This window comes from Triticum urartu, chromosome 7A (genome assembly GCF_056163025.1).
Source record: "Triticum urartu cultivar PI428250 chromosome 7A, HENAU_Tu73, whole genome shotgun sequence".
Taxonomy (NCBI): domain Eukaryota; kingdom Viridiplantae; phylum Streptophyta; class Magnoliopsida; order Poales; family Poaceae; genus Triticum; species Triticum urartu.
Window position 1 is genome coordinate 566,112,037 of NC_141879.1, and position 12,305 is coordinate 566,124,341.

Consider the following 12,305-nt stretch of genomic DNA (forward strand, 5'->3'; position numbering starts at 1 on the left):
GGTAGATGTCCCTCATTGATTCGGTTTTCCTACCAGAGATGACCCCTAAAAATGTATGAAGACATTGAAGTCAAAGGTGGTATATGAAGATATTCACATTGAAGACTATGACAAGAGAAGACATCACATGAAGCCTATGGAGCTCGAAGACTTAGATCTTTCGTAGTTCTTTTTCTTCTTTATTCAGTCATAGGAACCACCGTACTGTTAAGTGGGGTCCAAGAGAACCAGTCAGAATGACTGAAGTGATGCTTAATCAAAACCTATGTCTTCGAGTGAAGACTATGAGAGCGAATCTTGTCCAGAGTCGGACAAGTCAGCTTTGCTTGTAGCCCAAGTAAAGTTGCCGTGTGAGTTTGAAATCTGACCGTTGGAACACGTGTCAGTTCCTTAGTGACCCAGGGTCATTTCGGACAAATCAGGTCGGGTTGCCTAGTGGCTATAAATAGCCTACCCCCTATAACCATAAACGGTTGGCTGCTCAGAGTTAGTGTACGGCTTTTGTCGTTTGAGAGCAACCCACCTCGAAGCCTGTGAGAGAGAATTCCTTGCGAGGATAAAGCCCTAACCACCCAAAGCCAAAGAGAATTAGGCATCACTTAAGTCTTCTTGTCTGTGTGATCTGAAGACTTATTACACTTGAGGACTGTGAATTCTCCACCCGGTTAGGCGTCGCGTTCTGAGCATCCAAGAGACATTGTGGATTGCCGGTGAACAAAGTCTGTGAAGGTTTGGGAGTCTACCTTGAAGACTTACCAGAGTGATTGGGCGAGGTCTGTGTGACCTTAGCTCAAGGGGAATACGGTGAGGACTGGGTGTCCTGAGCTGCGTGTTCAGGACTGGGTGTCCGGGACTGTGTGTCCTCAGGTTTAAATACCTAGCCGCCCTAACCAGACGTACAGTTGTCACAGCAACTGGAATTGGTCCAACACATCATTGTCTTCAACGAGTCACTGGTTTCATCCTTCCCTTCTCTTTACGTACTGTTACTCCTTGTGAAGTCATTGTATGATTGCACTATCTTATATCTTCACTGAGTGACTGCGTGTTCTGTTTGGCTTCATAATATCTTCCTACCTGATCCTTACTACATTGCTGCTATTAGTCATTGTGCGTTCTCTCTATTGAATACTTGACTATGGCTTGCCTAGTGTAGTCCACCTTTCGCTGCAGGGTAATAGGTTTATTTCTATCGTTTGTCTTCATAACTTCCACGTTTTGAAGACTTTCACAAAAATCGCCTATTCACCCCCCTCTAGTCGATATAACGCACTTTCATTTACTTACCTCAAAGCCTGTTAGAAGGCTGGCACAGGCTTCAGTCAGTCCGCTCTTGGCGGACCGAACCTTCTGGATCACCACACTCATAATAGTCCGGTGCTCCTCGTCGATGGAGGCGCCGTTAAGCGTCTCCAGCAAATTTTCCGGTGCCTCCGGTTGGACGGAGGTCACCGGCTCGGTAGGCTTGCTCCTCTTGGAAGGAGGCTGCCTACCGGAGTCCGGAACCGTTGAAGGTTCTGGCGCGGTGTCCGGCTCAAGGCCGGACTTGGATCCCTTTGGGGTTCTATCCCCTTTACACCTGGAGTCCGAGAGGTTGCCTTGCGGCGCCTCCATGACCACCTCCTCCTGGCTTGGAACCTGTTGGGACGCCACCTCGGCGCCGTCCGTAGGGTGGGGGGAGGAAGCCGTCGGAAGCGAATTCACATCCGACGAGTCCAGGGAGCCGCTCGACGACTCATCGAGCCCGGCCTTGGGCGGACTGCACAATCATGTAAGACGTAAGGAAAAGCTGTGCAATGGGGGAAAACTATGAATCACTCTGGTATCCGGATACTTACGATTTCGCCAGGGGCTTGGCCATGTGCGGCCACTCCTCTTCGCCGTCGTCAGTGTTGGTGGAGTAGTCCGGAGGAGGGGTCTTCCCCCTCTTGGACCCTTCGGCCTCCCCGGTTGGGGCGGCCTTCCTTTTCTTCCCTCCCCCCACCGTGGGGGAGAGGTCTCCTCTTCCTCCTCCTCGTCTTCATGGGAGGAGCGCGCCTTGGAGTCGTCGGATGGTGAATCCGACACCTCCTGGCGCCGGGCACTCTTTCGAGTCCCTGTGGCCTTCTTCTTGGCCTTCTTCTCCGGCACCATGTAAGGTGCCGGAACCAGCAGCTTCGCCAAGCGAGCGTCCGCTGGGCCTTCGGGCAAAGGAGCCGGATAGTTGATTTGTCCGGACGTCTCCTGCCAATCCTGTCAAAGGTAAGGGAACTTAGATCCCGCATGGAGTCAAACTATGAAAAACTAATACCCTGTAAAAGGTGAAAACAGCTTACCGCACGAGTGTGACGCTGCGTGCTGAATGCGCGATCCTCGGTAGCGGATGCGGGGGCCTCGGCGCCCTTGAAAAGCACCTTCCAGGCATCTTCGTATGTCGTGTTGAAGAGCCTGCTCAAAGTTCGGTGTCGCGCCGGGTTGAACTCCCACAGGTTGAAAGCCCGTTGTTGACACGGGAGGATCCAACGGATGAGCATAACCTGGACTACGTTGACAAGTTTGAGATTCCTGTCCACCAGGGTTTGGACGCTTGTTTGGAGTCCGGTCAGCTCTCCTTTTTTACCCCACGACCCCCACGACAGGCCCGTCTCTTTCCAGGAGGCGAGCCGCGTAGGGGGTCCGGATCGGAACTCGGGGGCTGCGACCCATTCAGGGTCGCGCGGCTCGGTGATGTAAAACCACCCCTACTGCCACCCCTTTAGGGACTCCACGAAGGAGCCCTCGAACCATAGGACGTTGGGCATCTTGCCCACCATGGCGCCTCCGCACTCCGCTTGGGTGCCGCGCACCACCTTCGGCTTGACATTGAAAGTCTTGAGCCATAGGCTGAAATGGGGGCGGATGCGGAAGAAAGCCTCGCACATGACGATAAACGCCAAGATGTTGAGGACAAAATTCGGGGCCAGATCATGGAAATCCAGGCCATAATAGAACATGAGCACCCGGACAAATGGGTGGAGAGGGAAGCCCAGTCCGCGGAGGAAATGGGGGAGGAACACCACCCTCTCATGGGGCCTAGGGGTGGGGATGAGCTGCCCCTCTTCGGGAAGCCGGTGCGCAATGTCGTTAGACAAGTATCCGGCCTTCCTCAGTCTTTTGATGTGTCCCTCCATGACGGAGGAGACCATCCACTTGCCTCCCGCTCCGGACATGGCTGGAGAAGGTTGAGGTGGGGTGTGCGGACTTGGGCGCTGGAGCTTGAGTGCGCGGAAATGGATAGGCAAAGGAGGAAGAAGGCGTGGATGAAAAGGTGGATCCTTATCCCCTTATATGGGCGGACACGACTATGCACCCCCACCAGCCTGGTAAAACTCGCTTATCTCCCAAGTGCCGTAGTCAATGGCGCGGTTGGGTTACCCACGCCCGTATTGATGAGAATCCCGGAATAAGGGGACACGATCTCTGCTTTAACAAGACGTGCCAAGGAAACCGCCTCGCTAAACGCACCGAGGTAGAACAATAAAACGATTCGATTTAAGACTTGGCCGTGGTGTGATGTCACGCTACGGAATACGTCAGCAGATTAGATCTGTGTAAATATTATTCTCTCTATGGCAATATGTGGAAACTTATTTTGCAGAGCCGGACACTACCTTTGTGTTCAGAATCTTCTATGAAGTACTTGGAGGAGGAACCCGCCTTGCAATACCGAAGACAATCTGCGCGCCGGACTCGTCGTCATTGAAGCCTGGTTCAGGGGCTACTGAGGGAGTCCTGGATTAGGGGGCGTCCGGATGGCCGAACTATACCTTCGGCCGGACTTCTGGACTATGAAGATACGAAATTGAAGACTTCGTCCCGTGTCCGGAAGGGACTTTCCTTGGCGTGGAAGGCAAGCTTGGCGATACGGATATGTAGATCTCCTACCATTGTAACCGACTCTGTGTAACCCTAGCCCTCTCCGGTGTCTATATAAACCAGAGAATTTTAGTCCGTAGGACGAACAACAATCATACCATAGGCTAGCTTTTAGGGTTTAGCCTCTCTGATCTCGTGGTAGATCTACTCTTGTACTACTCATATCATCAATATTAATCAAGCAGGACGTAGGGTTTTACCTCCATCAAGAGGGCCCGAACCTGGGTAAAACATCGTGTCTCCTGCCTCCTGTTACCATCCGACCTAGACGCACAGTTCGGGACCCCCTACCCGAGATCCGCTGGTTTTAACACCGACACTCGTGCCACACCACCGCCGCACTACGTCGCGAGGCCGATGCAACAACGATCGGGCCAAACACAGATGAGGCTGAACGCAGTTGCTAGGCAGTCCAATGAACCGCCCCGTGGACAGTGGGGGGACAATGGATATGATGCTTATGGGGATGGCCAGAACCGTGGATCGTCGTCTACGGGAGGTGGACGTGGTTATGCCTGGCAGAGTGATGGTTCTGCTGAGAGACCATTTCTCGGACCTCCGGGTGGTTTTGTCGAGGGAGCTTCTGGCCCGGACTATCGGCAGAGAGGTGGCTACCGTGGTCATCATGGTGGTCGTGCTGGTGGTCGTGGTCGGTACCGCAGACAGCCTCCGCCACCGGTCGTTGTTGACCAGCAAGCTACTGATATGGCGACCGATCCCGTTCAGTCGACCGAACTACATAGCCAGGCGATGGAGGTTGTGATGGCTTTGGCCGACGTGGAGGTTCCTGTTATTGGTGGTTCTGCTGAGGCAGGTGACAGGTCAGAGTCTAAGAGAGCGTCCAAGTGGGCTCGTAAGAAGGAAAAGATGCTTTGCTATCGATGTGGCGAGAAGGGTCACTTCATTGCTGAGTGCGTGGCGGAGCTGTGCGATTCGTGTGGTAAGCCAACACATGCCTCGGGGGATTGCCCGCTTCTACATGTATGGAGTATATTGTGCTGAGCTGATGTTCTTTGAGTCCCCGACTGTGAGAGAGATTCCGGTAGAGACGCAGAGCTTGGCGACTGGTATTGTGAAAGCTACCCAGGGAGTGGTTTCTGAGGCTCAGATTGTGCAGAGACTTCAGGAACTGGCTGCAGGTGATTTTCAGTGGGAGCTTGTCCATATTGAGGACAGTGTGTTTAGGGTTGACTTCCCAACGGTGGGTGATTTGCAGAGGTTGCTGAGCTTTGGGTTGTGCAAGGTACCTGGTACTAAGTGCATTCTGGAATTTCACGAGTGGAAGAAAGTGGAGCCTAAGGGAAAGCCGCTCACGCAGGTGTGGCTGCGGTTTTCCGGGGCTTCCTCTGAGCCTTTGACAGATGCTCGAGTTGTGGCTAGTCTGGGTATTATGGTCGGAAAGACTGAGAAAGTTGATATGGCATTCACCCACGCTCATGGGGTGGCCCGACTCCTAGTGAGTGTTCTGGACATTGAGTTCGTCCCGGATGTGGTCAACTGGATTTATAGGGGAGAGGTGTTTCCTCTTGAGATTGAGTTCGAGGATGCAGAGCTATTTGCCGAGGCGGTAAATGGGACTGATGTGGATATGCACGAGGGTGATGACAAAGCGGGTGCTAGTGAGGACCCGACTAATGAGGCTAGACGAGAGAGGTCCAACGGATCGGGACCTGCTGCTCAGTTGCCCGGGGATGGGCCCGGGGTGGAGCCGGCCCCAGCTCTGTCGGTGCCGATGAGTACTTTGCGGTTTGGGTCCTTTGAGCCAGCGTCTGCCCCTCCCAGACTTTGGAGCGACCAGGTGGAATCTGATGATGTTTTTGAGTGCGCGCTTCCGGTGTTGGAGTTTGATGCTGTTGATAGTCCTGTGGTGGGAGGCTTGATGGAGACGCACTCGGCGACGACCTTGGTGGGGGGTGGGGAGATGAAGCCTCAGGTGGTTTCGCTTTCCCCCGCTCCTCCAGTGGTCTCAGACCGGGTGATGTTGTCTGCTTCGGAGGTTGTGCCTGGGGGGGGGGGGAGTCCGGGGCAGGTGGCCTCGACCTCTTCTCTTCCTATTCTGGCGCTGGAGACGCCGGTGACGCCGATGATGGCCGGCTGCGGGGGAGGCCGTCTGGGTCAGGTGGACCCGGTTCCTTCTCCTATGGTGGAGGCTCGAGCGGACGCTTCTCCAGTGGTGTTGGATGGGGGTCTGGGGCAGGTGGCCTTGACCCCTCCTCCTTCTTCGGCAGTCAGGACAGCGACGCCCTCCGGCCAGAGGGTTGGGGTGGGGGGAGTGCTCGGGCAGGCGGCGCCCGCGCCTCCCTCCCCCGGTTTCCCGTCCGTGGGGCTTGGGTGCCATCCGCCGCCTCCTCCAGTATTCTTGGATGACTCTTCAACGCGAGGTTCTACCCGGGAGGAGGTCATTGCCTTTGGTGGGATCCCCGACCCGGTCTCTGTGGGGCGACGGATGAGCTCTCGTCTCTAGGACCACCCTGAGGTTGACGACATGCAGCAGAGGTGCGCTATGAGGGCGGCCAAGCTTCGTGACATCGAGGTCACCACTGGTATGTCAGTCAACATGTCTAATTCTATATTGCATTTTCTAAAGATGAAATTATTAATAATGCCAACCAATTAGGAGTTTCTCTAGGGAGTACTAATAGTGAAATTTCTAACTCGGTTAATGATCTTCTAGATTTGGAAACGGAACGCGCTTTAGAAACAATTCGAAACCTAGCAGCAGTGAAACCTATGAATGATGCAGAGATTGATGCGTTAGGGGTAAGAGTGCTCGATAATTTTTGTGCGGATCTTGCACCATCCACTCTTGAATCTGAGAAAGAGGATGTAGTTTTAGAGGATGCAGTTGCAAGACCAACTGACCCCGGTTATGACTTAGGATCGAATTGCCCCCAAGGTGATAGATGCAACTACTACATAAATGGCATACTGCCTAGTAATAAAGATGACTATGACATAATAAAGAATAACACATACTATCATAAATAGCATAATGCCTAGCAATATCCAGGCTGAAGTACATAACACTACAGGCCCACAAGGCCATCAATGATAACACAATTGACATCCAATTATCATACCTGACACCAATAGAAACAATGACAGTTTTTAAAGCAAAAGATGTGACACCTGACCACTTGGCATGAGTGATAAGCCATATAAAAAACAATGAACAAATGATGTGACACATACATACAGTATATTCAAAATAAAGTAACCCAACTAATATTGCACTAATCTCCTCTCATGTAATGAAACATGAAAGTTTTTCTAGGCCGTTTGCGGTTCGCCTCCCCAACGTCGGATTGGGGCCGTCGGGGGAGCTCTACGCGACTACTTCAATGGTGTCGACTTCCCTCCTGGACCCGTAGATCGTTGCCTCCTCTCGGCATACCGCTCCACTTCGCCACCGACGTCGTCCTCTTCTTCTTGCTCTATTTCTGGCCACCATCTCACTACCTCACCTTGAATCATCATTTTGAGCCAATAATCACCATTTTGAACATCAGTTTTATCTTTCATGTTCTTCTATCCTCTACAGGCAATTTACTTGTTGACTTGTTGTCGCTATATATATCTGGACGAGCAGTATAAAGGTTATGAAAATATCGATCATTATTTTTTGTATCTGGACGAGCAGTAGACGAACTGCAACAGGTTAAGCACGCTGAGAGCCGCCATGAACCAGAAGAAGTAGTCAAGGTGGCCTTGGTCGAGGTTGTCCGGGATCCACCCCGTGGCCGACGCGACGGCGCCGAGCAGGCCAGAGTTGAGGTAGTTCCCGCCAGCGACGGCGAGCTGCGCGAGCGCCACACCCAGGCTCTTCATGGACTCCGGGGACTGGTCGTAGAAGAACTCGAGCATGCCGATGCTGGTGAACACCTCGGCCGCGCCCAGCACGAAGTAGCACGGCGCCAGCCACATGATGCTCATCGAGGTCTCCGGCGCCGCCGCCAGCCGCCTCGTCTCGACCGACGCGGCGTACGCCATGGCGGCCGCGGACAGAGCAAGGCCGACGCCGATGCGCTGCAGCTGCGTGAAGCCCCTGTCCTGATCGGTGACGCGCCGCGCGAGCGGCACCAGCACGGCGTCGTAGATGGGAACCCAGACGAGGACGCTGACAATGTCAAAGGTGGAGAGCGACGCCGGCGGCACGACACAGGTGCCGACGCGGTTGTCCATGGCCATCCCCAGCTCGATCATCGTCGACGACATCTGCGCGGTGACCGCGAAGAAGACCAGCGTCGACGCCCAGACGGGGGACATCCGCAGCAGCATCTTCAGCTCCTCCACCTGCGACACCGCGCAGAGCCGCCACGGGCCCTTCTTCTCCGTCGACGGCATCACGATCGCAGCCTTGTCAAAGAACCTGAATTGACTGGTATGCTCCGCCCCGCCATGTTCGTGCAGGGCCGAGGCATCATCGGGCAGCTCGAGACGGCAATTCCTTGCGGCGGCAACAACCACCTGGAAGACCCTCGTCAGCGGGCTACCTCCCACTCCCAGTGGCTTGTACCTGTATATCTTCCCGCCGGCAACGAATACGGCGAGGCCGAACCCGATGAGCACCGTCGGGATCGCGAGCCCGACGGTCCACCCGATGTTGTCCTGCACCCATACGAGCAACGTCGCCGACAGCAGCGAGCCGATGTTGATCGAGAAGTAGTACCAGTTGAAGAAGGATCCCTTGGCCACCCGCTCCGCCGGGTCGGCAACGTCGAACTGGTCGGCGCCCAGGGCCGTGGCGCAGGGCTTGATCCCGCCGGTGCCGAGGGCGACAAGGTAGAGCCCCAGGTATACGGCGGCGCGATGGACACCGCTGCTCTCGTCGGAAAAACGAGGCAGGAGCCAGGGAAGCGCCGTCGATGATGTCATGATGAGCATCCCCTGACAGAATTTTCAGAAATGTTGCACAGCATTTTTTACAGTAAATTCAGAAACGTTGCGGATTAAACTGATCGGATGGCATTCTGGTTGCCTCACTTACAAAGATGTAAACAGAGAGGAAGATTGCAATTGTCGAGTATCGTCCCCAATAAGAATCGGCCAAGAAAGCTCCGACGACCGGCGTGATGAAGCAGCTGCCGACCCAGGTGGACACATTCCTCGCGGCGTCGACGTTGCTCTCGTGGAGCACCGTCGTGAGGTAGGTGACCAAGTTCTTGGAGACGGCGAAGAAGCACAAGCACTCGCTGAATTCGGCGCCTGAGTTATACAGGTTACTTTAGAAGAAAGGCGCAAAAAGCATATGTTGTTGTAAACTGTGCGCAGTACCTAGGATGAAGACGCATGCTCTCCAGTTGCCGGTGCTCTGCTTGAGAGCAGGCTGTCTGTAGACATCAACTGTTCCATCACTGGTGTATCTTGAACACTCGTCCTGAACAACAAATGCAGAGACTAAATTTGATCACCAAATTCCACACTATAGGATGCCAACTAGGCAGCAGAGATGTTGGTTCAGCAGAGAAATATCTAGAGATCACCTGCGGCTGTGGAGGCAGGCAACGGTGGTTCAGAAGTGGCCTCTCCTCGTCTGCTGCTTCCATCTTAGACACTCCCGAGCTAGCCTTGAGAAATATTTCTTGCAAGTTCCTGCGAAGAACTCCGTGTACACCGGTCTATATAGGCATCCTGTAGTGTAGTGCAGACTGATTGGATGATACAAAGAAGAAAGAAAAACTGAATCGGGATAAGCAAAAGAATAATACTACTCCAAGATGCTTGTAATTGTCTCCACGTTTGTTCTACCTGCATCGCAATTGCACCGGCCAGATCCAGCGACAGGACAATGATAATAATTAAGAGTATCATTTAGTAGCCTTAATTGGGTCGGCGACACGAATGGTGAACAAGCCGACTCTTTTTTTTCTTCTTCTTCTTCCCATGTTGAGCTGCTGAACTGCTCAGGTAAATTGAGGGAAGGTGCTGCGGCGTAGGCAAGGGGGTTCCTTCTACTAATAGACTATCATCCTGTGCTCGCAGCCTCAGACTGCGATCTCTTGCTTGGACTTTCAGGTTCATGTTATGCGACAACTGTTCTGTGCCCGACCAAGCTCGAGTTTGAGACAAAGGCGGCGAGAGAGAGAGAGAGAGAGAGAGAGAGAGAGAGAGAGAGAGAGAGACCTGATGAGTGAGGCTGAGCCCTGTTCTTCCCTCTCCTCGCGGAGGAAGACGAATGCGGCAGCAGATTCCTACCTCCTGCAGTCCTGCGCGCTTTAAAGGGGGAGGAGCAACTGTATATCTCCAAACTAAACTAATTTAAGCTAGCCTACAACCTGCAGAAAAGAACAAGGGCACTGGAAACATAGCCATCAGCCCATCACTCACCACTCACTGTACTGTACACCATCCTCGCCCGTCGCTTTCTAACAGTTCTCTGACCAATTATTTCATTTCCGCTTGCCGTAAAGACACCGAAAAGAGAGAGAAAACATGCCCACTGTATCAGTTTGGCCTGAAAAATCAAACCTCTCGTTCTGCACCGAGACGTGTGCCGTGCTGAGCATTGCGGTGGGGAACGCTGCTTCGTTGCCTTAAGGCATCTGCCTTTAGGTCTATGACAAGTGGGTATGAACAGACACCTGCCTCATTCTCGCCCGTCGTTTTCTAACAGTTCTCTGACCTATTAGGCCTACCTGTCATAGGCCCAAAGATAGGTGTCTTTAAGACACCGAAGCTCAGTCCTGTGGTGGGGTATTAGTCGATGGACAGTAACTCTACCTGTCGGGTCCCTGACAATGTTGTCTCTACTTCAGCCTTAATTCTGTGTAGGAGGCTAGAGACATGAGTAATGAGAATGGTTTTGTTGTCGGGCAGTAAAGTCCGCAGCCGTTAATTTGAGGACGAGGCATGTGTGCGAGTGAGAGTATGATTAATAATAGAAGCAACGATCGGCTATAAGGAGTTGGCGTGTCATCTATATTCAATCTAATAGCCGGCATGTATAATAGTATATTTTAATTATGTAATACTACTTTATGCATAATTGGCCCATCTTATAACCTCATAAACTACTACTTTGAGGCTCATGCTGCGGCTAACTACTAACTAGAGCCCGCTTCTTTTCTTTCTTCTCATTTTTCTCCTCTAACTAAGTAAAGATATAATATTTTAGTCCTTATAGTTTGCTTATGTCACCCTTATTGTACTTGCTCTGAGCCAATCCAAGTTCCCCCCCGGGTGAAAAACCTAGGGTCCAAGAAGTTTTACCCGGTTTCGGTGAGGGAGGTGCAATGACAGATAGAAGATCTAAAGTCACTCTGTATGGCAATGGTCAGGCGTTACCCTATAGACTTAATAGTTATTCATGTATCTTTATTGTTGGCGTTATCAGTAACGCCCACCTTTATGTACCTTAAACCTTGTGTAATTGAGGGTTGGAGGGGTCCGACGCACTCTATATAAGCCACCCCTCCTCTGGCACAAGGGTTCGCACCCCCTGTAACTTCACGCATATTCCAATCGACCGAGCCTCCGGGCACCGAGACGTAGGGCTGCTAGTTCCTCCGCGAAGGGCCTGAACTCGTACATCCTGCGTGCAAAATCTCACCGCAGTTAGGATCTTGCCTCTACATTCTTACCCCCCTACTTTACTGTCAGACTTAGAACCACGACAGTTGGCGCCCACCGTGGGGCAGGTGTCTTAGCGACTTTTCGGTGAGGTTGCAATTTTCTCCGACTCTTTTCATCATGGTTTCTGACGGAGGTTTGGCTGAGGGCCGCGAGATCCGTCTCGGCGCTCTCGTCTTCATTGCCGACGACTCCACCTGGCTTCAGGAAGCTCCTCTCGACGTCGAGGCGCTCCCTGTCCGTGGAGCGACGCACTTTCGTGCGTGCGTTCGCAGCGTCCTGCTGCGGCAGCCGTCGACCCAGTATCGGTCAGCTCCCACGGTACCTTCGCTCCCCGCTGTACGCCGTTGCAAGCGACCCTGTCGATCGCAGATTCAGCGGTGGGTGAAGCACGCGGTGGCACGTCAGTCGGCCACCCCTCAAGTCGCGGCAATTGAGCCCGATGAATCTCTCTATGGCATGTTCGACTGGCTCCGTCGAGACCTCGTCCGAGTGCGGCAGTGCTACCTCTTGAGCACTTGCGTTGGTTTTTCCTTGAAGAGGAAAGGGTGATGCAGCAAAGTAGCGTAAGTATTTCCCTCAGTTTTTGAGAACCAAGGTATCAATCCAGTAGGAGGCCACGCACGAGTCCCTCGCACCTACACAAACAAATAAATCCTCGCAACCAACGCGATAAGGGGTTGTCAATCCCTACACGGTCACTTACGAGAGTGAGATCTGATAGATATGATAAGATAATATTTTTGGTATTTTTATGATAAAGAGAAATAAAAGATGCAAAGAAAAATAAATGGCAAAGGAAAGTATTGGAAGATTAATATGATGGAAGATAGACCCGAGGG

General features: G+C 52.7%; 1 protein-coding gene across 2 annotated transcripts; it reads right to left on the reverse strand.

Moving 5' to 3' along the window:
- Positions 1-6,850: 6,850 nt before the first annotated feature.
- On the reverse strand, positions 6,851-10,173 carry LOC125521800 (protein NRT1/ PTR FAMILY 8.3). 2 transcript variants are annotated; one of them, XM_048686859.2, is made up of 5 exons: positions 10,018-10,173; positions 9,378-9,525; positions 9,169-9,271; positions 8,882-9,099; positions 6,851-8,781 (listed from the first exon to the last, which is right to left on the reverse strand). In XM_048686859.2, the coding sequence occupies exons 2-5, from the start codon at positions 9,438-9,440 to the stop codon at positions 7,510-7,512; spliced, it is 1,656 nt and encodes a 551-aa protein (XP_048542816.1). In that variant the 5' UTR covers positions 9,441-9,525; positions 10,018-10,173; the 3' UTR covers positions 6,851-7,509. The 2 variants fall into 2 exon arrangements, with proteins under 2 accessions (XP_048542816.1, XP_048542817.1); XM_048686860.2 differs by lacking the exon at positions 10,018-10,173 and adding an exon at positions 9,643-10,001.
- Between the last annotated feature and the right edge of the window lie 2,132 nt (positions 10,174-12,305).

Excerpts from the sequence above, each read along its gene's own strand:
- LOC125521800 (XM_048686859.2), bottom strand. The coding sequence starts at position 9,440 with ATGGAAGCAGCAGACGAGGAGAGGCCACTTCTGAACCACCGTTGCCTG. Across the intron at positions 9,272-9,377 it reads GCCTGCCTCCACAGCCGCAG|GACGAGTGTTCAAGATACAC; the intron begins GTGATCTCTAGA and ends TTTGTTGTTCAG. Across the intron at positions 8,782-8,881 it reads TCCTCTCTGTTTACATCTTT|GGGATGCTCATCATGACATC; the intron begins GTAAGTGAGGCA and ends AAATTCTGTCAG.